Below are 26,413 nucleotides of genomic sequence, written 5' to 3' on the forward strand. Positions count from 1 at the left end.
AAATTCCTTCTTCAAAAAATCTGATGAAATCCGAGTCTGTCTGACTGCTGTGTGCAGTATGCACCACTGTCCACTGTATTGTATTGCTTAATTTATAACTTCATCGGCCCCCCCAAAAAAAGAACAGATCTATAAGGTGACAACGTGTCGCGACGCGACGCGTTGCTGGATCTGTAGATCTGTTCTTTTTTAGGCGAGCGACGCCTTCGTACCGACGAAGTACAACTCGGGCTGATCCTCTCTGCTACTGTACTGTAGAATGCATACAAGGCGAGCCCGTGCACGGGTGTCCAAGAAACCCCATCGACGAGACAAAACTCGCGGCGTGAACGTGGCAGCCATTTTACATCCTCAAGAGTGAATGACTGAAGCCGGACCAGTGCCGGGAGTTTTTACCACTTTTCTCTTATTAATTATCACATTTATCTTCCGAAATTATCAACACCATACGAGTTGGTGATCCATCGGCAGGTATGACGGAACGCTATTAATTGGTCACGTGATTGTCGCTTGATTGTTCGGTAAAAAGTGTTTGGGGAAAGACCGACCGTGTGCGGTGCTTGTTTCAAACAATGTGGTGAAACTGGTGGTTCATCCACACCGGCTTTTTGAAAATGGACTCTTCCTATGTGGCGGCACGTTGACAAAACCAACCGTCTTGCGAGCTGGACATGCAGCATTCAAAGGCCTACCGTTCATCAAATTAAAGTTTAGGAGCGTTATTGACGCCCATTGTCGACAAAACGACGTTATAACAACAATGGCCTCGGCTGAGGAGGGGGAAAAAATCCCAATCGAATTAGCATGCTAACGCGAGCTAGCCTATTTTGACAGATCGAGAAATTGACACGCTCATTGTCATTGTATGTGTGCTAACCCGTTAGCCCAGTTAGCTTAGCAAGGATTTTCCCCAGCCTTTCAGACATGTTTTAGTTTGACGTGTGAATAGCAAAAAAATACGAACACGTTGATGGAAAACGCAAACAGGTCAGGTTTGTTATTGTCCTTCTGGATGGCATTGGTTTGTTTGGTGCAGCGTTAGCCATGCAAACTAGCCAGCTAGCTAGCAGTCACTCCTTAACTTACATTTCGTTAGTTTAATTCTCGCAAATCTTTCAAATCCAATGTGTTAAGTGGTGTTGGTGTTACATTTGACTGTATTTCTCAAACAACCATTCAAACATTTTCTTTTGACCATAATATTAAACACGTGCTGTCTTGGGAATTTATATTGATTAGCAAACAGTAATGTTAAGTAAGTTCCGAGGGCTCGTTTGCATGTTATGTAGCGTTAGCCAACAGTTAGTAGCAGAGTTAGGCCAAAACCTTCCACGTTTTGTAAAGGCTAACGCGCTGTCAGCTTTAGATGAATGGAAAGCGATCGGATCCATGCTTTTCTGAACGCCCCAGTTTATGCATCGTGGTCTGAATGACTACCGGTTTGCTGTTGATCGGCGTGAAGCCTAGCTATTGAAGATTTACTTAAGAGTATACTATTTTGCAACTGTGTCAGAGCAGATAATAGTTCGGCATACATGCTTGATAGCTGGTCAGCCACCGGAAACTGGGGACACGTGTATGTGCTATCTAGCCAGTGCTGAAGTCAGCAATGAGAAGGTAAGCTAACATGTAATTTGGAGACCAGGCCAGGCCCCATGCTACCCCAGCAGAAAGGGTTTACATAGTGAATAGTCAGTGATCTCGAGTTTCTCGACTCGGTCTGTGCGAACTTCTTAACCAAAAACACAGGAGCGGGAGGAAATGCCACATGTGCAAGTGTAGTTTCAGTTTTGACAGTTGAATCGAGGATTAAATGCAAAATGTGTGTATTTGTTATGCGTGTATTGACAGTGCCTTGACCAAACTGAGAGCTGCAAACAGTGAAAAGTCACCTGATTGCAATGTACCACATGGAGTCGCTTGTCTTCTGCACATGCACATCATACCAATCATTTTACAGATATGTTTCGTATTCAGGATGACATACTGTCAAAGCATCTTTTCCACTGAGCACACAACTTTATTGCTTGACAAGTCTGAGACTGAACTCTCCTGAACGCATCCCAAGTCTCGCCCTTGACACAGGATTAATTTGGCTCATTGCATCTATACAGATTTCTGGAGACATGGCCACAGAACATATTAATGGAAATGGTCCAGAAGAACCAATGGACACCTCGGCTGCAGTTACCCATTCTGAGCACTTCCAGACTTTATTAGAAGCTGGTTTACCACAGAAAGTTGCTGAAAAACTAGATGAAATTTACATAGCAGGTAAGGCACAATGAATATCCCAGCATATTCATATACACAAATCTTTATTTCAAAGTATTGCATGTGCTGTCATTTTTTATCACCTTTATTATGAATGTGGGAATTGGGATCACCAAGCAACTTTTTGTGGTTTCCTACCAAAATGGGTACTTGCAGTGCAAGAAAAAAATACATAATATAAAATTTGTTTGAAAATGTGTATTTTTTCCCCTCACAAACTACTATGAAACCTTTGCTTGCATCCTCTTGTAGAGAGATAATGCTTGTATGCTCAACCGTACGCTCTGAGGGCAGGTGGAATTTCAACTCCATTTTCACTTGGGCCTACTTTCCCATCGACCTCGATGTCTATAAGTATTAACATGGGCGGGTTACAGTGGGACTTGTTTAGATTGTTATATGTAGAAAAGTACCGGTCTGGTCTATTTAGCCAGATGGGACCAAACCAGAAACAATGGCAGCAGCTGTCTGGTGTGTGCCTGCCTGGGACAGGTGACGGCCCCTCCATAGAGCAGAATGCAGACAGGCTCATTAGAAGACACAGTACAGAGGAGCACAAGCATATCAACTTACACCATCACATCTGTTGTGATTAGTTCTGCAAAAAAGTGTCTTGTTTGAGAATAAAATGCAGCCCGATTTACTGAATACATTCATATTTGAGGAGTTTATCGTCATTTTTGCTTTCCTTATGTTTTTCTATTTTTCTGTGTTCTCAATCCCCTTCCCACCTCCAGGTTTGGTGTCACACAGTGACTTAGATGACCGAGCAATTGAGGCTCTGAAGGAGTTCAACGAGGAAGGGGCTCTGCATGTCCTGTTGCAGTTCAAGGACAGCGACCTCTCACATGTTCAGGTATGACCTCTCACATGTTCAGGTATGACCTCTCACATGTTCAGGTATGACCTCTCACATGTTCAGGTATGTGACCTCTCACATGTTCAGGTATGTGCAACTCAAGGATTTAGGAAAAATCATTCTACATTTGATAAAATTCATACTGCATTCTACTATTATACTGTTTGATATTCTTCTTCAAAAGTTACTACACTATGGATTTGCTGGAATCACTCATACATGTTCTTTTAATTATATTCATAACCGTCAACAATTTGTTATGATCAACGGTAAATCATCAGAGAGTGCCACCTTAAAATGTGGGGTCCCCCAGGGGTCTATACTAGGACCACTCTTATTTCTGATTTATATGAATGATTTGGCCGCAGCTTTGTCCTTGTTTCCTGTACTTTTTGCAGATGATACCAATTTATTTATTTCACATACTGATTTCTCAGCTCTAATGGCAAAGGCTAATCACGATCTTGACAATATTTCAAAACACCTGTCTGTCTATAGGAGATGATCCAATTTCTCAGGTTACATCAACAACCTTCCTTGGTGTAATTATCCATGAAAGACTAAGCTGGACAAACCACATTAGCCATGTCTGTAAGAAAATATCAAAATCCATTGGCATTATTGGCACTGGTTATTTAAAACTGTCTCCCAACTCTTTATTATAGCTTAATTTATATATTGCAATATCATTTGGGGAGCTACTTATAATACACATCTTCACAAACTCCACATGTTGCAAAAAAGATTCTGCAGGATTGCCACATACAGTGATTGGTCTGCTCATTCTGCCTCTCTTTTCAAACAACTCAATATTTTACCAATCTTTAATTTAAATACATACCAAACCTGCAACTTTATTTTCAAAGTATTGTTCCAGCCAGTTTCATTTTCTTTGCCATGTAAAGACTTTTTCCAGTTCAACAGTGATGTGCACCACTTCAATACGAGACAGGCAAATAATTTACATCTCCCAAAGTTCCGTACTGGGCTGTGTCAGTTCTCCATCAGATACAGGGGTGCCCAGCTATGGAACACCTATACAGCAATCTCATCAAATTCTTCTTCATTAAAATATTTCTAACATAAGTTTAGGACCCACTTAATTGACCAGATCACTTAATTATTATTTCTTTGTATCATCTATTATTTTCTCTAATCATGTAGATAACCAAAAATTATAATCATGTTCTTGTGTTTTTGTTTTGATCATGTTTTATATACTGCAATCATGTTTTCTATATATGTTTTATAATGTTTCATTATAATTTATATAGGTAGAGGCCTCGTATAAGCCCATTGGGTTTCTTTTGCCTCAGCCTAGCACTTTACCCTTCTTATATTTATGATCTAAAAAAATGTGTTGTTTTTTACAGAACAAAAGTGCCTTTCTTTGTGGAGTTATGAAGACGTACAGACAGCGCGAAAAACAAGGGACCAAAGTGTCAGACTCCAATAAAGGACCAGATGAGGCCAAAATCAAAGTACGGTTTGACGCCACAGTGACGCGACAGAAATGTGATTGAAAACATAGCATTTAAGTTGTTATTTTACTTTCATATCACATTCTCTGTTCAGGCCCTGCTGGAGAGGACTGGTTACACACTTGATGTGACAACAGGTCAGAGGAAGTATGGAGGCCCCCCACCGGAATCTGCCCACTCAGGGGCACAGCCCACCATCGGGACAGAGGTACGAGTGATCGCACCTGTATGTTCAGTCCTGTAATTTATTTAAGGGACATCTTCATCGACTTGTGTCTTTCTATTGTGCGGATGCAAAACACGCAATAAGTCAGACATTTAACATTCTTCTCTCAATCTGGCAGATATTCGTTGGCAAAATCCCTAGAGACCTTTTTGAAGATGAGCTGGTTCCCCTCTTTGAGAAAGCAGGGCCCATCTGGGACCTCCGCCTGATGATGGACCCTCTGAGTGGCCTCAACAGAGGCTACGCCTTTGTCACCTTCTGCACCAAAGAAGCTGCCCAGGAAGCTGTCAAGCTGGTATGTGATCTCCTTGAAACCTGGGCTTTACAAATATTGTTTAGTGACCATAATTGTTCAATTCTGAGGTACATTAGTTTGCCTTTTTATATGGGATAGTAGAGGAAGAGGATATTATGCAACACAGGTCTCTATCCAGAATCAAGCCGGTGACGTTGCAAATATGTTGTCAACAGCCTATCCTGTCGTCAGCGTCCCTCTGAAAATACCTGACATTTTCTAATGTATGCTTACTATGCTAGTACTTGTGGCTAAACGGCAAGTTCAATGTAACATGGCTTTCTTTGAGAGCCGTGACATTCCCTCTGTTCCTTCTCTCGTCCTCCCACAGTGCAACAACAATGAAATTCGACCGGGCAAACACATCGGCGTGTGCATCTCTGTGGCCAATAATAGACTCTTTGTTGGCTCCATCCCCAAGAGCAAAACAAAAGAGCAAATTGTGGAAGAATTTGCAAAAGTTACAGGTAAGGGAACATCGACCTTTTCCTTGCACTGTAACAGCATTACAATTATGACTTGTCAGTTATATTTAACCCATTTTGACCTGAGATCAGATTCTAAAAATGTCTTCTGCATCCTGACAGTTTTCAGAAAAAGCTATGTTTCTATGTCAGTGGTTCTTTGATTTTTCAAAAATAGCAGACCTACAAGCTTGTGCCCTATGAGCTTGTAGATCTGCTATTTTTCAATAGCTAAAGCATAACATAATGCTAACACCAAAAGGGGTTCCCGCGCAAAATGGGGTTTAAGAGAGTGCTGGAAGTAGTAGACTAACTATAATACTATTTATTAACTGAAACAACATTTCCCCTTCGTGTCCAAATGATGACAACATAACTATCCTGGAGTAACTAGTTACAATGGCGGCTTTACCACTAAGATCTGACAGGACACTATAGTCTGAAAGCTTGGGTGACTGGCAGTTTGGAACGTCACCTGTGATCCAATTCAAAATAACTGTCTGGTTTTCATCAGGTTTTTTTTTCTCCCTGAATTGTAAATTAATGTCATACCCAATGTTCTTTTTACCCAATGTTTTTCTTCGGTCTGAGCAAACACTCAAACCTCCTGAGCAGACAACAGCAACTACTGAGCAAACATTACGTCACCTTGACACCAACTATCCAAACGTTAGATAACGCGAAGTGAGAGCCCCTCACTTCACACAGGTGTGACCTTTTTGGGTATACGAGTGAATCAATGAATAGTTATAAGGTTACGCAAGTTACAACACTTTTATTTATCAAGGTGGTAGGCTAGCAATTTTAGGAATATTCAGTTAGTCTTACTCTATATCAGTGGTTCTCAACCTTTTCAGGCTGTGACCCCCCCAAAGTAATCACATTTGAACTGGGGACCCCCCACCCAGACAAGCAACAGAATGGTTACACAGATAAATATTGTGAAAATAGCCGATCTACAAGCTCGTTGTGAACTTGTAGATTGGCTATTTTCACAATTGTTGCCTCTTTCTTGATTATTTAATAATCTGGCCAATGTTTGTCCAGTTTTTAACTTTGTATAGCATGGTTTGCTGATTACTTTTGATGCAGTAGTGGTATTCTTTTCTTTTAGAGCCTTTGAGGTATTACAAAAGTCTTAAAAGTCCTTAAATTGTCACTTCACTGTCATCTGGGGCCCCCCCCCACCCCCAATCATGTGGGGACCCACAGGTTGAGAACGACTTGTATATATATATACTCAATATTGCTTTACATGGGGGGCATGCGAAAACAGAAATAATTTATTGGCACACACACACACACACACACACATACTCTAAGACGAGTTTGTTGGTGTGTCTTTGAACTCCTAGTTTCTCAGATTGGCGAATGTCAGCAGCCCCTTTTGAATAAAGCTGTATTAACAGATTGGAGAATGACAGAGAGAGGTTCCATATGGGGCTAGACCGCTAGAGATTAACGTTATCTTCCACGTGTTTCATTCACAAGTACACAGGACTGGAGGCTTGTTGTGCTGTAGTGATAACCGTGTTAGCTAACGCGAAGCAAACGTTAGTCCCCCTCTCGTTGTTGCGCACAGCCGTGCTTTTCTCCACACTTCCATCCGTTCGCCTTTTAAATCTAAATGTCCCATCAACGCACGGGTCCAAGGCAACGCGATCTGATCTGGTTCTTGGGGTTTCATTAACACTGACTTTTGCCTTTCCTGTTTCTGCAGAGGGTCTAAATGATGTCATATTGTACCACCAGCCAGACGACAAGAAAAAGAACCGGGGGTTCTGCTTCCTGGAGTACGAAGACCACAAGACTGCAGCTCAGGCACGCCGTCGCCTGATGAGCGGCAAAGTGAAGGTGTGGGGAAATGTGGTCACTGTGGAGTGGGCCGACCCCATAGAAGACCCTGATCCAGAAGTCATGGCCAAGGTGAGATCAGAACAATTTGTATATCCTCGGTCCCAGGCTTACTTGTCTGCGAAAAGAAAAGCCTGGTCACAACGTAAGGCGGAGAAGCTATCGGCGGATGTATCCTCCGGAACAACCGTCGGATGTATTTCCCCCAGATACGATATTTTCCCGACCAATCGCAACACACGTTTCATTCGCGGAGAATGTAAACTGATTTTTTAAAGCATTTCCTTGGGCGATACTTGCGCTAAAATCCCGCAACTTCCGCCCAAACAAATAATAGTCTTTACAGTGTAGGTCTTGCCCAGGGTGGCAAGTATTTTACCTAGAACCCCTCTTTTACAGCTGACCTCTATAACATTGAATTTCCTTTCTCAGGTTAAGGTGCTGTTTGTGAGGAACCTAGCAAGTACTGTTACAGAGGAGATACTTGAAAAGGCCTTCAGTCAGTTTGGCAAGTTGGAGCGAGTGAAGAAATTGAAAGACTATGCCTTCATTCACTTTGAGGAAAGGGACGGTGCTGTGAAGGTACAGAGAAAAGAATGGTTGAACACTGACTGGTGCTGATATTACAGTACTGTCCTTGAGCTTCTGAATGTCTCATTTATATTAATCTTTTACAGGCTCTAGCCGATTTGAACGGCAAAGACCTGGAGGGAGAGCACATTGAAATAGTTTTTGCCAAGCCACCTGACCAGAAGAGGAAAGAGCGCAAAGCCCAGAGGCAAGCCGCTAAAACACAAATGTAAGCAAACGTTGTAACTAAGCTAAATGAGGCTTCAATGAATTCTAAAAGGCACCATGTTGATGTTGTTTCTCTCTTCCAGGTATGATGATTACTATTACTACGGTCCTCCACACATGCCTCCACCTGCTAGAGGCAGAGGACGGGGTGGACGGGGGGGCTACAGCTCCTACGCTCCTGATTATTATGGCTATGAAGACTATTACGATTACTATGGATACGATTACCATAACTACCGGGGCGGCTACGATGACCCTTACTATGGTTATGAGGACTTCCAGACCGCTGGGAGAGGACGGGGCGGAGCCAGGGGGGCTGTCCGTGGAGGTGCCACCCAGAACAGGGGCCGCGGTGCTGCCACCCCGAGGGGCCGAGTTGGCTTTTCCCAGCGAGGAGGAGGCCCTGCCAGCAGCAGAGGTATACACGGTGAATAGAAAAACATTTTACAACTAGAACTGCACTCTGTCGAGTGCATACTTGCTTGTTGCTGGCAAGCAGAGCGAGCAAGTACTTTCGACCGCTACAAACTGTCAATTCTCAGTAATGACTACTTGTGCCTGATACGGCAGTGGTGCCAGAATGAAACAATGGTAATTGTTTTTATACACTTCAGAAACATAATGTTGTACTATGTATATATGTATATGTAAGTTGATTAGTGGTATACTGTGGTTACTTTGTGCCGTACGCAGTCCCAGCCAACCCTCCACTTTTGATGCGTATGCACCGTCCCAGCAAACTGTGCCTGATACGGCAGTGATGCCAGATTACATACATGTATACACAGGAGCATTACCTTTAATCCTCCCAACACTAAAACATTACGTCACCATCGAAAACCAATTACACTCTGGCATTGGGTCCTTTAATCCACATTTCTTACGTCATCATTGAGAGCTAGTTATACATATACACACCATGTAATCTGGTCCCAGCAAATCGGGCACAATTTGCTGGGACAGTGCATACGCATTAAAGGTGGCGGGTTGGCTGGGACGGTGCATACGAGCCGGGCGAAACTATTACTTGCGCGCTCTGCTTGCGCAAGTAATGAAAATTTGCGTCAATGTGTAATTGCGTCAAGGTGTAATTAATCAAAAACTTCAGTGCTATGTCAGCTTATTAATTATGTATACACTCTGAGCTTTAAATATGAAAAGGTACACCTGCCTATTGGCTTCATGACTAATCCCTGACAGGTGTCGTCTTTCAGAGCTAGTACTCCAGTTGGCAGTTTGTCGGCACAGTAAACATTATAAAGAAGCCTGCTGAGATTGACACTTTAACAGTTTAAAATATTGGTTTTGTTGTCGATACGATAGAATTTGATTAAACCGTCTTATCGTAGAATACGTTCCGACTGATGAGAGAATGGCAGACCGGTGTCTGATTGATAGAATTCAGTTCTAATTTTAATTTGATCTGTCTTCTGATTGGTCCAGCAGGGAAACGCGGTCGAGGGCGGTCCTGACCTGTCACAGTGAAGACTGACTTGCTGTGTGGGGTTACACCGTAAGCTGCAATGGATGTTGACAAAAAAAACTCGACGAAAAGGTCCAATGATATTCCAGCCTTACAGAAGCATCTCCCCCCCCCCCCTTCTTTTTTTTTTATTATCAACTGCCACCTTAAAAAGATGACCGGAGGATTCTGAATACTTGCCACCGTTCCCTGCCCCAAGCCTCTGTACCTAGCCCCTGCACAATGTGCTACATATTGCCCCAACAATCTACCCCTGCCCTGTACCCCCAACATGCCATTTTTAAATAATTATTGAAGAATTTGCACTTTTTAAGTTTCTTAGGTTTGAAGTGGCTCAAAGGAGCTTGATGCTATTGTATATTTTTGTGCTAATCGCAATTTTTATTGTCGGAATATCCATGTTAATCTTAATCGTTTGATTTGGATGTTTGAAAGAGAACATTTGCAGGTTTTTAGGGTGTACCCACCTGGCATGGATAAGTCAGGCATTCCAGGAAAGTGGTTCTTTTCAGAACTTGTCTTTAAAGGGTTGGTTGACTACCTCAGTACAGAGGACTAAACTACCCGGCCTGTACTGTAAATAGGGAAACTATATTGATGAAAGCAGGGCTTGTTTTCATACAAAATATGCACAAGGGCAGCGGCTGTAAAAAACGATGTACTTAATGTAATATAGTCATTTTAGCCGCGGCTCTGACACTGCAAACAGTCAAACTGGGCATGCAACACAAAATCTCATATGATGAGCCTGAACAAGCCCTGCTTTTATCCTATTTTGAACTGAATTAGCCGCCTTGCTTCTTCAGATTATGTAGTTACTGGTTGTATAGTTTTTCGGAAAATGTTACTTTTGTAAAGGCTTCAACATCACAGGGGCATCCAACTGCCTTTGATTAAAAAAAAGCCCTGCAGTGTCCCTACTTGCCACGTAATTCCAGTGGATTTGTGTTTTATATATTAATACCAATAGAGCATTTTTTGAACGATGTCAGTAGAATTATGTAAAACACCCATCATAATCCATTAACTGTCCCGATCATGTGTTATCTTTGAATGATCCCTTACCAGTTCTGTGTGGACAGCAAATGTAATACTTCTATTGAGTATGATGATTGATTACCGAAATGCCATATTGCCCAGCCAGCGCATGTGTGCCTATTAGCTGTTAAGATCTGGTCTGGGATCAGTCATTTAGTGGTAGAAGGGCTACTATTAGCTGTTAAGATCTGGTCTGGGATCAGTCATTTAGTGGTAGGAAGGGATGCTGCAGAGAATGATTTGTATTTCCATGTATAGCAAAAGGAAACTGTGCTATTCAATCCCCGGTTTTGTATACAGTTAACTCCCTCTTCAATAAAATCATTACAACCACCTTTTGAAAAAAAGATGTTAGCAGTTTTAAAATATTGTTGGTGGCCAACAACATTTTTTGCATTCCTGCAAATAAATTGTTTTATACTGTAAAATGGAGGTGAGTGTAACTTATTTTTGTAATAAAGTTTTTGATTTCTATCTGTGTCTTATGTTTGGATGACATCTTACTGAGAAACGAATACTTGAAACTTCCATTTTACAATGTCTGGTTTAGAAATAATTTATTAATTGAAGACACTAATACACTACTTATGCTACTAAAGGGATTCCTTTTGATTGAAAAAATAAATACATTAAGGCGGCTTGATTCTAACGAGCCCACCCCCATCCAAAACGGTTGAGAAATGGCCGAGTGACCGACCGTCAGACTTGCTGACTGACTGTCGGACTTGCCGAACGACCGTCAGACTTACGACCGACCGACTTACCTGCCTAACAGCCGCCCGGTCGGACTACTGACCGACCGGGCGGTCGGGTCAAAGGTAACAAGACAACTCACCCTTTTTGCACCTCCAAGTGAGTTGTCCAGACATCTCACCCCGAAAGTCCGGACAACTCACCAATGCAATTGCAATTTTTGTCTCATAGGAGGGCTGTGGGCAGTTCAAATGGAAGCCATCGTTCTCACAATAATGAAAAACTAAATATTTTTGTAAACAAATGTGTTTAAAAAGATCTGCCTAATGATGTGATTGATGTCACTGGAAGACTGTTTCTAAACTGGCCACAGCCGTCCTATGAGACACAGACTGAGTAGAAAAAACAGATGCTCTACTCCTTACTTAAAACAGTGTTTCACCGGATTTTACTGTTAAGTAAATAAATAATTAGCTTGTGACTGCGCACAACTGTAGGAACCGATAGTTGGATCCGAAATTTATTTATTGTAGTGGGTGACAACTCACCCCGAAATGTCAGAAATTCACCGGGGTGAGTTGTCTGGACTTTCGGGGTGAGCTGTCCGTCCTTTCCCTTTACCAACTCGCCCCAGCGGAAAATACAGACAACTCACCCCGCCATGTCAGAAAGTGAAGACAACGGGGTGAGTTGTCCAGTATTCTTCATCAGACGTGTATGACCAATGTGTAGTTTAACAGCAGGTGTATTTTAGACTTGATATAATTCCAGTAAGGGCGAAATCCATTTGACCCGAATACTGGACAAGTTACAACTCACCAGTATTCGGGTCAAATGGATTTGTTAAACTACACATTGGTCATACACGTCTGAGGAAGGATTCTGTTGGGAGGGATTCCTGTTACCGTCTGGGTTTGAGAGCATCGTATTGCTGTGTGGAGCGGAGGTGACATCATGCGTAGCCTATCTAACGCCGAAAACTAGATCAAGCACGCATTGCTTCAGATCGCAGACAGTGACACATGACGGAGCACTAGTGGCCATCGTAGGCTACACAATAGTCGAATGAACATAAAGACTATGTTGGATAATTTCCACTAATCCGGTTTTGTCGACAGCAGCTGTATCATGTATCCATCATCGACTGTCCGGCTTGTTGGCTACAACCAATGAGTCTGCGTGATTAATTAGAAATGGCACTGCGTGCTAGGCTACATAAACAGTGAAATGACCTAACATATCGGCGAATGTGTCCACCGGTCATGGTAAGTGCTGGAGTAGATTAATTTAAATGAACGTACCGTCTAGTCTACTGGCTAAATATTACCTCTGGAAATTTCAAGACGGCAGCTGTATATCGTAGGCTATTATGTCGCACTCGCAGACAGACGGTGACAGTAGCCTGCTATAGCTGTCAGCTGTGTGTGCCTTTATTGATGGATGGTGGAACGGTTCACTCTTCGTTGTACTCTGCAGTAATAGATGAGTGCACTGCACACACAGAGCCGCAACAATGGGATCCGTCCGAGTTCACCTGCAGAAAATGAGACATAGACTGAAGCTGGACCTGCTGAGAGAGCTGGGCCGCCAATACCCGCTGTTCTGCTTTCTGTTACTGCTACTGCTGCTGTCCACTGTCCTGTTAAACAGGTAGGCTACGTGCACACGTGTGCCTGTCCCACACAAAATACTAATACTAATATCTTTAAGACGTGACCTATTAGCATCTTATTCTTAACTGTAGCCTTAATGTTAATTGCTAGTTTTTTTTTTAGACAACTGCAGCATACAGTAATTCCATGTGTTCACAGATATATACACATCATTATGGTATTTTGGTCCTTTCTGGCTGGCGTTGTGACTTTCTACTGCAACTTGGGAACCGAGTCACTGCTGCCCAATATTTTAGTGTCCATCAAGCCAAAGATTAAGGTGGGTCAAAGGTCATTGATGGAGGTATTATTTAGTGAATGTCAATGAGTAGCTAAACCTTCCAGTAATATATAATGTCATTACAATGAATGCTGGTGGTGTAATGGTGATGATAACTAAGGATGACTGTGATGATGTGATCTTAGGATCCCGTAAATGCAGGCAACTGCAGCCATTGGGTGTTGTTTTTCAAGTTTAAGGTATACTTTATTGCCACATGGCCTAGGTAGGGTGCAGCAATGTGGCAGGCAATTACATTGTTGTACTCCAAGGTCTAGTGTGCAAAATACAGATACACAAAACTTCATACAAATGGATAAAACAATGGCAAGAATAGCCTTGAACACTAATGTGGATATCTGAATGACTATATCTTCGGAGCTGGGTTATTTTGACTTAATTTACCTTCTCTTTTATCAGACATACCAGCAGGAGCTGTTTCCACTCGGTCACAGTTGTGCTGTTTGTGGAAAAATCAAATGCAAAAGGCACAGGTAAGTCACCTGTCTGTTACAGTACATGTACAGTACACAGGTAAGTCACCTGTCTGTTACAGTACATGTACAGTACACAGGTAAGTCACCTGTCTGTTACAGTACATGCTGGGAGGACGGTATAGTTCAGGGGTGGGCAACATTTTCAGGCACAAGTACTAGGCAAGGCAAAGCAACTTTATTTATATAGCACCTTTCATACTCCAGGTCAAAAATGCTCAACAGAATAAAACATTAACCAAATTAACCCTATTTCAAGTCGTACAATTAAAATTTGCAATGGTAAAAATCAGATTAAAATTTAAATCGGCCTACAGCAAATACAAATATATAATACATTAGAGATTAGACAGTGTAAAATAGATATGTTTTTCTTTGTCTTAAAAAGGCTCTAGTGGGGGCTTGTTTAATAATATTATGCCTGGGACAACCAGTCCCAGATGTCCTATAAGGGTCCTAATTCATATGGCACAAGCATTTCAGGTAACACACCTGGGCCATTTATATTATGCATATTAACCCAGGATTAAGCTCTCCAGTGTCTTTCTGGAGCTGATTCCAGGACCATGGATGCTAAAAACCAAAAGCCATCCCAAATTCTTGATGTTACACTCCCCTCTAGTGTTAAGAAAATATATTATTTTCTGTTACACAGTATATTACACACATATAATTTTTCTATTATGTTTTAACAGACCAACTTTATTGCTGGAGAATTATCAGCCATGGCTTGATCTGAAAGTTCCCTCCAAGGTGGATGCCTCTCTTTCAGAGGTAGTAGGTCACATCAAATCATTATTCTTATAAATATATATTGTGCACATATGTAGGTCTACTCTAGATATATTTTTCAATTATGATAAAATAATCAGATTTAAAGGTTGTTTCTGCTTTTGTTTTCTTGTAAAGATTCTGGAGCTGGTTTTGGAAAACTTTGTTTATCCTTGGTATAGGTAAGTATGGTCCTGCATTTCTTTGTAATTATTATTATAATTATTATAATAATAATAATTATTATTATATATTTCCCATACATGCTAGAAACAACTAATTTAGGCAGTATTTATTTGAAGGGACATGACAGATGATGAGGCCTTCGTTGATGAGTTAAGAGTGACTTTGCGTTTTGTTGCGGCTGTCTTGGTCCGTCGTACCCAAAAGGTAACAAACATCTATATGTCGGATTTACGTTGCTGACTGACCAAAAACACGGAGGCTTCTTAATGGAGAACATTATTTTCCTTTCAGGTTGATGTGGCCTCTCTCATCACACAAAAGCTACTTAAAGTTTCCATGAAACACATTGAAATAATCAGCAAAGCAAGGCAAAAAGGTAAAACAATTGTGCATCTTTAACTCTAACTCTATTTATTTATTTATTGCAAAAATAGTGAATTGCCTACTGTCGTTCTCTCTGCAGTAAAAAATGCAGAGTATCTTCAGCAAGCTGCTCTGGAGGAATATGGTCCTGATCTCCATGTCGCTCTCCGCAGTCGCAGGGATGAGCTGCTCTACCTCAGGAAGCTGACAGAGTTGCTGTTCCCGTACATTCTGCCACCCAAGGCTTCAGACTGCAGGTAGTGGTGTAGCGGTTTCACCAATTAAAAGTTTGAGGCAAGGAGACACCCAACAAAGGTCCCTGTAAAGTATAATATATATATAATAAATCAGTACATTTCAATACACATAGGAAATGAATGTCAACAACCCAAAACACTCAATCACAGTCAATAAATGCACACGACACAACAAGTCAGTTTAAGGATTGTATTATAATTGTAAATGTTAATGTAAATGATCGGATTGTTCAGTTCATGTCACAATTCACAACACCATATTTGAATCCCCTTCAAGGTTTTACCAAGAAAACTAAATTAACTCGGTCTAGGAAAAGAAAGAAAATAAAACAGCGTCCTGGCGCTTGTGTATGGATGTGTGTGCGCGCGTGCACTCTGGCACTCTGGCTCTGCAGCTAGCCTCCGTTTTCTGCTTTATCCTATTCTTAGATCTCTCACTCTGCTGATAAGAGAAGTCTTGGCTGGTTCTGTCTTCCTTCCCGCCATGGATTACTTGGCTGATCCTGTGAGTGTATACTATAGTCCCAAACGGATATCAACTGAGGTTCTCGGTTGATATCGCTTCTCTCAGCCCAACTTTTAAAATCAGCCCTTTGGTAGTTTGCACCATGTTAGTAGAAAGAACCCAAATGCACTATCCCAGTCACTAGTGACTGTGGATGTGTTTTTACTGACCCTCCGTGATTTTACATGATTTAATATTGTTTGTTGGTCTTATACAATTTCAGGACACAGCAAATCATTTGATTCATCTATTCATCGACAACTCACCTGTAAGTTATTATGTTGGAACAGTATATGGATGAATATATTCTCTACATGTAGATTATTAATTACATGTATGTACATGTAGATATCGCCGCTGTCAGGTGGAAACCATGTATGTCCAAAAGTACATTTCTACACTCCTTATCTTCAGGAGATGGAAAAAAAAATAACCTGTGTTATGAACCTGTGTTAAATGAATCCAATGTAGTTAGTTATTATTATTCACAAGCTCTTATTAATACTTTTCATTGGTTAAATATTTATCAAACACACAGAATCACATAACCACTTTCACTTTCAAAGCATTTCAAAAATAGTGAAAATAATTAGCAGGTCTACAAGGTCACAATGATTGTACTGATCAGCTATCTTTGCAACCTTTGCACAACATGACAAAGTATCAAAGTATGGCATTAATTTATAATTAAAACGAGTTCAAATTTGTTTTAGGTTTCTGCTCGACAGCAACAATAATTATGTTACTATAATTTCTAATATTTCTGTTGCCAGATTCAAAACTTCCACGTTTCCCCTCATTTGCTGTGTTTTCAGCCTGAGGAAGCCACAGAGCCAACTTCAACGTGGGTGCCTTTCCTGCAAAAGTACGCTGATGCTCGCTACAACAAACCCTCTGTGAGTAGAGTACCTCCTCCAGTCAGTGCACCGGGTTGAACTAACCACACACCTGAATGGACTTATAGGAAAGATTTGGATGAACAGACCCAGATGTCTTTCTCTTCCACTCTTCACCTTCGCTCTCTCACAGGTGCTGAAGTTGGAGTTGAAGGAGATCAGAGAGCAGCAAGATCTGCTCTTCCGTTTCATGAACTTCCTGAAACAGGAGGGGGCCGTCCATGTGCTCCAGTTCTGCCTCGCTGTCGGTATAAGAAATCCTCTGTTTCCCTAAAAAACACAATGATTTGTACTTTCTTTTGCTCTCTTGACAAGGAGGTATTTTAGATCTAGATCTCCATATATGGAGCTGGCCTGTTCTGACATCACAACATGTTCTGACATCTGCATAGACTCCATATTTGGGATTGCCTGACAAATAACTCGGGCGCCAGTCTAGTGTGTTTAAAGGACACCTTTGCTAATTTTGTTCCAACACATACGCTCTCAACACAGATGAAGTTGAGAACACTGATTTGAAGTTTTGCTGTTCTTAGAACAACGAGCTTGAGTAGTCTGATGATCCTGCCCTGTCCTTCACAGAGGAATTCAACGATAAGATACTGTGTCCTGAGCTAACGGACTCTGAGAAGCTGATGCTTCATGAGGAGGTGAAGAAGATCTATGAGACCTATTGTTTGGACGAGAGCATCGACAAGATCCGCTTTGACCCCTTCATAGTGGAAGAAATACGCAACAGTATGTATAAAGATCAGCTTTGACCCCTTCATAGTGGTTGAAATACGCAACAGTATGTAGAAACCTGTTAATGTTTTTGCAATAAAATAAGCAGATCATTAAAGATAAGTATGACACACTGTACCCCCTGTGTGATGTTTAATGATCTGCTTTACTTCTGTGAAGAGCTGTTGTCATTGTTAAATTCCTTAGAACATAAATGTATAGTAATAAAGCAATATCTGTGTTTCCCAAATTCTGATGTTGTGTGCCCAGTTGCTGAGGGCCCGTATGAAGAAGTGGTGAAACTCCAAACCATGAGGTGTTTATTTGAGGCCTATGAGCATGTCCTGTCTCTCCTGGAGAATGTGTTCACGCCCATGTTCTGCCACAGTGATGAGGTCAGCATCTATGCTTAATGACAACTTATTTGCTTCACACGTTTCCCCCCCATAGAGCACCGACGAAGACGTCACTGTCAGTAGAGGGCGTCAGTCCCCAGGTTCAGTACAACAGAAACTGAATGTTAATTACGTTTATTTTTATTTTTATTTTATTGATATTTAATGTTTCGTGGTTAGTACGAGTCGAGTCACCACCAGCTGAGCTTACGTCAACGAGGAATCTCAGGAACGCAATGTGTTGACAGCTGGGCGTGACGTATATTAGCAGCGACATTTCCTTCATATGTAGTTTCAAGGCTTTTGCGGCCACATTTTCTCCAGAAACTGGCTTTATCGAATATGAATGGACATCATAAACACAGTTCTTATATGAAGCGACCTAAAATCGCCCTATGGGGATTACATTGCAAATAATAAAATACATGAACCTGTGTATTGGCGCCCTCTACTGAAAGTGACGTCAGACTTCGGCGCTCTATTGAAGGCATCTAGTGTCATGGACACTGAACTCAAAATAAAATCCATTTACATTTTGTCTAGTTGGCTTTACCAAATGTGTTTAACCACTTATGCCCTATTTAATACTTTCAATATTTATTTAAACTAGCCAATATACCAGGTCACAACGCATCATGACGTGACACGTTATGTTGAACTCTTGCCATTTTTTGAAAACCTTTGAAAGTTTTGGCCTTAGAGTGCCCAAAATAGGGACACCAGGTTGAAAGTGGTTAAAATGTATTTTGTATTCTCCACTATCACTTTATTTTCATTGTGACACTTTTAAACCATAAGACTCTACTTGGTAAACAGGCATTAAAGGGGTGATTTGGATTTCAGGCTCTCTTGCACAATTGTCCTCTGATCTCTCCGCCACCAACTGCTTCCAACCATGTCATCAATACCGGTCACACACTACTGGCCAATGGCCTTGCCCTGGCATCATGCCAAGCTGCCAACCTGAATTTCACCCCTCACAAGTTCCCTCATTGAATACAGCTGGGCAGCCCAGTGAACGGCCATTGTCCACTGCGAGCCGCCGCCTTGCATGAATAGTGTCTGGAAAGTAGTGATATTCTGGATTGCATTGTTTCTGTGGTTTATTTATCAGTGCTGATGCGGCTTAGCTTTGATGTGTTCTAAATAAGGTTGACCTAACTAAGCCTCTCTGCGGGGTCCTATACCAAACTGCCCGCATTGCCTCTACTAAAACCCTTTCCTGTTGACACAGTTATGAGATGAGATGCTGTTCTTTTGACCAATTGCACATAACACCTGCCATCATTAGGCCTTGAACCCTACAGTATATAAAACCTCCACCAAAGATGAATGGAATAAATACATGGATGTTAAAGTAAAATAACTTTGAATTTGTCTTTAATTCATAGGTCACAATATAATGCGGACAAGAAAATGCATATCAGGCAGGGTTGTCTGCATTTCATATAAAACTAGGAGATTAACCCAGTACCTAGTACCTACCTATTGGGAGAATAGCGGAAGAAAGTGTTAGAAATAGCGAGGCTCCTGTTGGCAGGTACAGTATGTTGCTACTATGGGTGATGTTCTCTTTCCATGTTCTTCTGCAGTACTTCCGCCAACTTCTGCGAGGTGCTGAGTCTCCCGCAAGGAACTCCAGGATGAGCAGGTGGGTGCCATTGTAGTTTGTGGGTGTGTGTGTGTGTGTGTGTGTGTGTGCACACACGTGTGTGTGTGCACTGTGCATACATGCATGCGTGCATGTGTGTACAGTGTGTGTCTGACCATTTTGAAAAGAAACATCCCTAAAGGTGTTATATTCACCAGTGTGTTTGTGTAGTGTACTGACAAGGTACAGCTAAGCTTTGTGATTGTCCATTAAGCTCTGTTTTATAGATAACATTTAAAAAAATAGGGTAACCCCATAATCGGTCATAATGTGACAGGTGCCTACCGTATATGACCAAAATAGGGATGCCAAGTTGAAAGTGGTTTAAGGGCCTGTAAGTGATTCTAATTTGTTAAAATAAGTGTCAACTATATATTCCCATAATAATCAGTCCTAAGATATGTTTGTTCAGTATCAGGGGTCTCTCCACATCTCTCCAACATTTAAGTATACAGAAAATGCATTTTCAGGTCGGGATACCAGTTTCATTCAATCAGGAGAGACGGCTCATACAGGATACAGGTTAAACAAGTGAAATTGGAAGTGATGAAACCAAAAATGTTCAGTTTTAATTGGAATTGGAGCACTATAAAATTGAAGCTGCTGAATGGGTTCTTTCCCGATTGGTTGAAATTTTTCCTCGGTCCCAGGCTTACTCATCTGCGAAGAGAAAAGCCTGGTCACAACTTAAGGCAGAGACGCTATCGGAAAGTGAATTGTGCGGCCCCTGTGTCAGGATGGGCAACTTTGACGATGGGGAGGGCCACTATTTTTATACACTCACTCCAGAGGGACACGTTGCATATTTCTGTCGTAGCAAAAATAGCTGATCTACAAGCTCAAAACGTGGCACACCATGAAGCTATTTTTGCTATATTTAAATTGAAATACTGAATTATTCTTTGCTATTTCAAGAATTTCAAGTGCATAGTTATAGTTATGTTAACTTTATGAACTAAATATGTGGCCTGCAGTGGTGTCTGTGCGGGTTGTAATCATGGGGTGTGTGTGTCTGAAGCGGCCAAGGAGCCCAGCCACTAACTCCCTGTGCATGTTGTTCCAGAAATAGCCTCAGTATGGATGACATTCGGTGAGTACATGTCATCAGTACGGCCAGGGTTCGATTTGTAAAGAATAAAAGAAAAATACAAATAGAAATTAAAACAGAGGGGGCCATTTTTCTTTTACCACTTAAGCTCTATACTTCTTCGTATGACCGATAGTGTAAATGGACGATCTACAAGCTCATAACGCATCGCAACACTTTATGAGCTTGTAGATGGGCTATTTGTGCTATTCTTGAACTGACAATTATTATTATTTTGGACACATTTTGACAAACCGTGTCACAATTATGACTAAATTGTGACAAATTTAGAAAATGTCCCCAAAATAGTTACATCAGTGTTAATATGGTTATCGTAAATGTTTTATTACATCGTTAAAATGTGATATCAAACAGACTGTACATATCAAACATCAGTCTAAATTTCCCCACATTTATTTAATTCAGTCTGACCAGAAGCAGGGATTAAAACATATCCCTACCGCCGGGGAATATCAAATCATGGAGCCTCCCCCCCCCTCAGCAAATCGAACCCTTTGTACTGTGGTCCAAACAGTGACTGGCCAGGCAGCACTGCTGCACGCAAGATACAAAAGGCAGTGGTCAAGGCAGCATGAACTGTGGCTCTCAGATGAGGAAGACGAGACGGCAGAGAATGGCTCTTTCATCTGCGCCCCATACATGAACACAGTCCAGTCATCAGCCTTTCTAGCAAACCTATCTCCATGATTGTTGTCTCTGTTTGACCCCCCTTTACATTCTGCTCCGTCTGTCCCCTCTCCATCACCCTACCTATCGTTGCTGTGGACTGTCGTGCTTTGTCTGTGACTGTCTGTCCACCTTTCCCCATCTCCTGTCTGGCCCCGGCATCATTTTTCCGCTGCCAACCACCACCCTACTGCCTGCCCTGATATGATCCACGGTCCTCTCCTCCCCTCATGGGGACATTGGCCCTGCGCTGCCAGTACCTCCTGGGACTGGAGCCCAGAGTCTCCATCGTCCCTGTTCACCGCCTCCGGCAGCTCTTCACCTGCATCTTTTAATTCCCTCCATGCCCCGTCCACGTTCACAGCCCTCCCATATGGCTCGCTAACCCACCGCCACTCCTCACCGAAGTAAGTGAGGGTCCATCCGTCCGTAGCAGGGCACACCTAATTTACACACCGTTGCACGATGGTGCCATCCATGGCTGTCTGCGTTATATAGAATTATATTCTGTCTGCGTGCGACAGAATACAATTTAGGTGTCAGTGTGATGTTATGTACCCCACAGATCCTAGTCCCAGCCTGCCGCCTGCATGGAGGGACCTGTGCATGAAGCGCTTTAAAAAAAAAATATATATATGTGATGAATAAGCCTTTGTATTGAATCAGGAACTGAGTTGTGTCTTATCAAAATGAGATTGTGTCCAGTATGTTAACTATGCCATAAGTTGAACAGAACTGTATTTGCAGTGGTGGAAAGTAGTACAATCTTTACTGTACAATTTTGAGATACTTTTACTTGACTATATCTTTATACTTTACTTTATGCTTTACTCCACTACTATCTCAGAGGCAAATATTTTTTTACTAGAGATGTCCTGATACCGATACCAGTATCGGAACACTGCCCAGTACCCATATGCCCTTAGTTGGTCATATCGGGATCAGTGAATATGCCAGTCTAACCACCGATCCATCCACAGGGCATGTGGAGTTCGCTTTCGAATTGCCCAAACTGTAAGTGCATGTTTGAGTGAGGAGTCTGCTATAAACACAACACGAGATATATATATATATATATAGCTAGATAGTTACTATATAAACATAACACGAGATATATCTCTAAACAAACACCCCCGCTATGCTCCGTCTCCCCTTCTCTTTCCCTCTCCCCACACACAGTATAACACAGCACACACACACACACGTGCACGCAACACATACTCTCAAAAAGTTCATTAACTCTACTATGATATTCAAGTCTCTGTGTGTGTGTACTCTTGTAATCCACATAACTTGAGAACCGTTCGCCCCACCGACTTCAAATTCGACACACACGTTCCACACCACCACAGGGAGTGCGGTGCCCGGTGTCGAGTAGGTCGGACCCACAGTTGTCCAGAACCGCCCCAAAAAGGCCTCTGCCCGGGCTCTGGACAGGGCCCCTGCCCAGTGTCCATATATGGAGCTGGCCTGTTCTGACATCATTCTGACATTCTGACTCTGACATATTTGGGCATGCCTGACAAAGAACTCCATGGGCATAAAAGGGGCACAGACATAATATCTGGCTGCCGGTGGGGCATTCATTTCCGACTTGCATCGTTCCAAGTAGGCCAGTGCCCAACAGGCACCGCTGTAGAGGCTCCAATGTATCTAGTATTGCTCTAGTATCTTTTTAAAGGAAACACCCGCAGACTTTTGTTGCATGTTCCGCGCGGTTCTCTACTAGTCCAACGTGTGAAGAATGCAACACAGCTACACGGTCAAAAGCTTAGCATAGCATATGTGTCAAGTTAGACGAATGTCAACCCTTGACTTCCAGTTGGTGGACTTCAAAATACGATTTTCTTTTTCTTTTTTTATTGTTATTATAAATATTATTCTCTGGTATCGGTATTGGCTAACACAGAAATTGTGGTATCGGATCGGGAACGAACATCCCTACTTTTACTCCACTACAGTAATTTGAAAACTTAAGTCACTAGTTTCTTTCATGATAGATTCTTAAACCATACATTAACCACTAAAGCCCTATTTTATACTTTTTATATATATATATATATATATATATATATATATATATATATTTATACTTTTTTGCGATGCAATACTTTGTGATCTTGTAGATCTATTTTCAAAAGATTTAGAGCACTTGTACATGTATATTTTGATGTCAATACTTCCACCACTGTATATATTTACTCAATCTGACAGGCAGTCATGCAGAACACCTTTGACTTTGTGCTTTTGTGTTACAACTGGTTTTCTGGTTTCTGTTATTTATCACATGTTGAGTTTAAAATCTTTAACCATATAGACATTTCAGTATCTATTCATCAAACCACAAGCTTACTATATGTGCTGTGTATAATTAGTCAGATTTCTTTGCCTGATTAGTTACGCACTGGTGTTGCACACCTAAAATAGCAGATCTATGAGCTCACAATGAGTCACAATACGACTCATTGTGAGCTTGTAAATCGGCTATTTTCAGTGCATGACACTTGCGTGTAACTAAATATAACAAAAGATTTAGCCTGTTAGGCATTTGTCCGAGATGGCTGTGAAGTGGTGTTTCCGTTTGGCTAGCAATCCGCTTTTACCCCCTCGTGATACCTGGCTGCAGCCTCTTCCCTGCGCACCCATCCTTTTTCTCTCTCTCTTTCTCCCTATGCCTCCGTCTTCTTTGGATTCATTGTCCCTAAATTGCATATGCTGTGCTGAAGCCATGCGCTGCTCTTCTGTCGCATACATGTCTGTCTGTCTGAGCTGTTCTTTGTGTGACCTTACAGGAGCACGTCGAAGAGGGGCGAGTCCTTTGGGATTAGCCGCATTGGCAGCAAGATCAAAGGAGTGTTCAAGAGCACCACCATGGAGGGGGCCATGCTGCCATCCTACGGGCTGGTGGAGGGGGAGGACGATATGGTGAGACTGACCTAGAAACTACCCGTTTTCACACAGAGGTAGCTGACTATCACTAATTCTCAGGCTCTGTGGGAAGTATTATGTCGTAAATTCAAGAGTGGTAGACAAAACTGGAAAGGGCGCACACCAGTGTTGGTGAGGTGCTGGCCTAAGGCAGTAAATAAGTACAAATTAGAAAAAGGCCACACACGTAGCCACGATGCTGTACATTTATTATCATCCAACGTTTCGACCTAGGAGGTCTTCTTCAGGGAATTAATTCAAGAGTGAGCAGCACTAATGTAAAAACCTTGCATAGATGTTTGACGAAAAGTACAGATATGAGAGGAGCAGGTTTATCAAGTAAACGCCTCCCATCATGTTGATGAATTCGAATGAAGGCATATGACCACTACAGGGCTTTGTTGTATGTATTCATGTACGTTGTATGTTAGTCCTTTCTGTATGTATGTATTTACTGTATGTTAGTCCTTTTCATATTTCATCATGAAAAAAACTACTTTCTGGCCTTGACAGCCCATGCATCAAAACAATCATCACTATCTGATTGCATTAAACAACATTAAACTCACTTTGCCTGTTGATGTGCCACTGGATGTGCCATTCACTTTAAGCATGCGCATACCCTCTATACATGTTGGGTTACAGGTGCATAACATGTAGTGTTAGATGTGAGTGCGCCAACTAAGGCACACAAACTTCTAGTAAAGGTGGCTTTACACTAGCCTGAAATCTGAAATCTGCTAGCACCACACACTACAGGATAACCGGGCCCGAATATTTTATCCAATTATTTTATGCAGCACACACAACACGGTTTTAAAACCCGGGCGCAGCGCACCCAAGGATTCTCGGCCCCGAGGGAGTGGAGAGGAGAGGGGGAGAGGAGGCGGAGAGGAGAGGGGACGAGGAGAGGAGAGGGGGCTTGCGGGGGCAGAGCAAATATCAAACAACAGATCGGAGGGATTACGATTGGATCTTTTATACACTCACACTATAGACGATAATTTATGGCCGAGAATCGCTCCCGATTGAGTTGGGCACCCCCCGAGCGTCAAAAATGTCCGATTATCGGCTAGTGTACAGCCACCTTAAGTCACATATCACTAAAGTGCTCTACATACGGTGCAGCGTCCTCACATACAGAGAGAGATTCAGTTATTTTATTTCACAGACTGTGTAATACTGGTAGCCATGAATGATCTGCCAGCCCGATTGTTTTGGAGGTTGAGCACCCTAAACCTTCTGTCTGACTGACAGGTCGTATATACGTTAAATAGGGAATGTTTTACAGCAATCTTACTGGCCATATTGGACGTATGTATACCATATGTGAGCTTGTTGATCTGCTTAAATAATTGTTTTTTATATATAATTTCGGAAGAAGTTGGCCTATACTATTCCACTTCTATGGGGTCCCTGGCACAAAATATTTTCTGAGGGATATCCGTGGACATATATACATAAACATTTGGGGGTCCTTAACAACGCAATGTTTTAGAACCTCAATCATCATAATCACAACTAACATTTCTTCATACTCAAACAAAGCTTCTTCGTACCACCTTGATCTAGCTTCTCCCAGCGCTAACATGAACACTGAAAATGATTATTTACATTCCTGCTGCTGTCAGTAGTACCAGGCAGGAACTCTTTATGAGTAAGTACTTTCTTGAACCACAAGCTCTGCGCCAGTCAGATATAATGTACAGGAGAGAAAATATCATATATACATATCATCTGCTGATATGTGTGTAATGTCCCATTGATTTCAGTAGCTGTGAATTTTGTTAGCTGCATGTGTTTGAGTTTCTGGCTCCTCGATAGCTGATAGATCCCCGATTTTCTCTGTAAAGACTGGCAGTCCAACGGATGCAAAAGCAGCAACAGCTAGGCTGGTGACGTCACCTGTGACTTCTCCTCCAGTGCGGATGGTGGTGGTGGTGAGCCTATAGCAGGGCCGGTAGAGATACTGCTGGCGTGATTGCTGCTGGTGTAAGCGATGCGGTGCTGTGGTGGTAGCCTTTGGGTTCAGGCGTCCTCACGTGGACAAACCTTGTATTTCTTCCGGTGGTG

The 26,413-nt window shown here is 42.0% G+C and overlaps 2 protein-coding genes across 13 annotated transcripts in view; both read left to right on the plus strand.

Moving 5' to 3' along the window:
* Window positions 1–331: 331 nt before the first annotated feature.
* On the plus strand, window positions 332–11,246 carry LOC310877874 (heterogeneous nuclear ribonucleoprotein Q-like). Of its 6 annotated transcripts, none has more exons than XM_083791855.1 (12): window positions 332–471; window positions 2,115–2,274; window positions 3,012–3,130; window positions 4,507–4,614; window positions 4,709–4,822; window positions 4,959–5,135; window positions 5,467–5,602; window positions 7,320–7,525; window positions 7,886–8,035; window positions 8,131–8,252; window positions 8,335–8,678; window positions 9,695–11,246. In XM_083791855.1, the coding sequence occupies exons 2-12, from the start codon at window positions 2,127–2,129 to the stop codon at window positions 9,721–9,723; spliced, it is 1,653 nt and encodes a 550-aa protein (XP_083647981.1). In that variant the 5' UTR covers window positions 332–471; window positions 2,115–2,126; the 3' UTR covers window positions 9,724–11,246. The 6 variants fall into 6 exon arrangements, with proteins under 6 accessions (XP_083647981.1, XP_083647982.1, XP_083647983.1 ...); XM_083791856.1 differs by having other exon boundaries at window positions 9,698–11,246; XM_083791857.1 differs by having other exon boundaries at window positions 8,335–8,669.
* A 1,230-nt stretch (window positions 11,247–12,476) lies between these two features.
* The window catches only part of LOC310878134 (sorting nexin-14-like), a 29,053-nt gene continuing 15,116 nt past the window's right edge, over window positions 12,477–26,413 (plus strand). For 5 of the 7 annotated variants that reach the window (XM_083792272.1, XM_083792275.1, XM_083792276.1 and 2 more), the window contains exons 1-18: window positions 12,477–12,730; window positions 12,942–13,115; window positions 13,277–13,397; window positions 13,818–13,891; window positions 14,587–14,665; window positions 14,801–14,844; window positions 14,965–15,052; window positions 15,140–15,224; window positions 15,312–15,468; window positions 15,898–15,973; window positions 16,197–16,241; window positions 16,789–16,869; window positions 17,003–17,117; window positions 17,452–17,607; window positions 17,863–17,987; window positions 19,580–19,638; window positions 21,670–21,819; window positions 24,205–24,337. In XM_083792272.1, the coding sequence (XP_083648398.1) occupies window positions 12,979–13,115; window positions 13,277–13,397; window positions 13,818–13,891; window positions 14,587–14,665; window positions 14,801–14,844; window positions 14,965–15,052; window positions 15,140–15,224; window positions 15,312–15,468; window positions 15,898–15,973; window positions 16,197–16,241; window positions 16,789–16,869; window positions 17,003–17,117; window positions 17,452–17,607; window positions 17,863–17,987; window positions 19,580–19,638; window positions 21,670–21,819; window positions 24,205–24,337 (1,725 nt within the window). In that variant the 5' untranslated portion in view covers window positions 12,477–12,730; window positions 12,942–12,978. The other 2 variants (XM_083792277.1, XM_083792273.1) reach the window with 2 other exon arrangements.

The sequence above is a fragment of the Protomyctophum parallelum genome (genome assembly GCF_964188405.1).
Source record: "Protomyctophum parallelum genome assembly, chromosome: 20".
Lineage (NCBI taxonomy): Eukaryota > Metazoa > Chordata > Actinopteri > Myctophiformes > Myctophidae > Protomyctophum > Protomyctophum parallelum.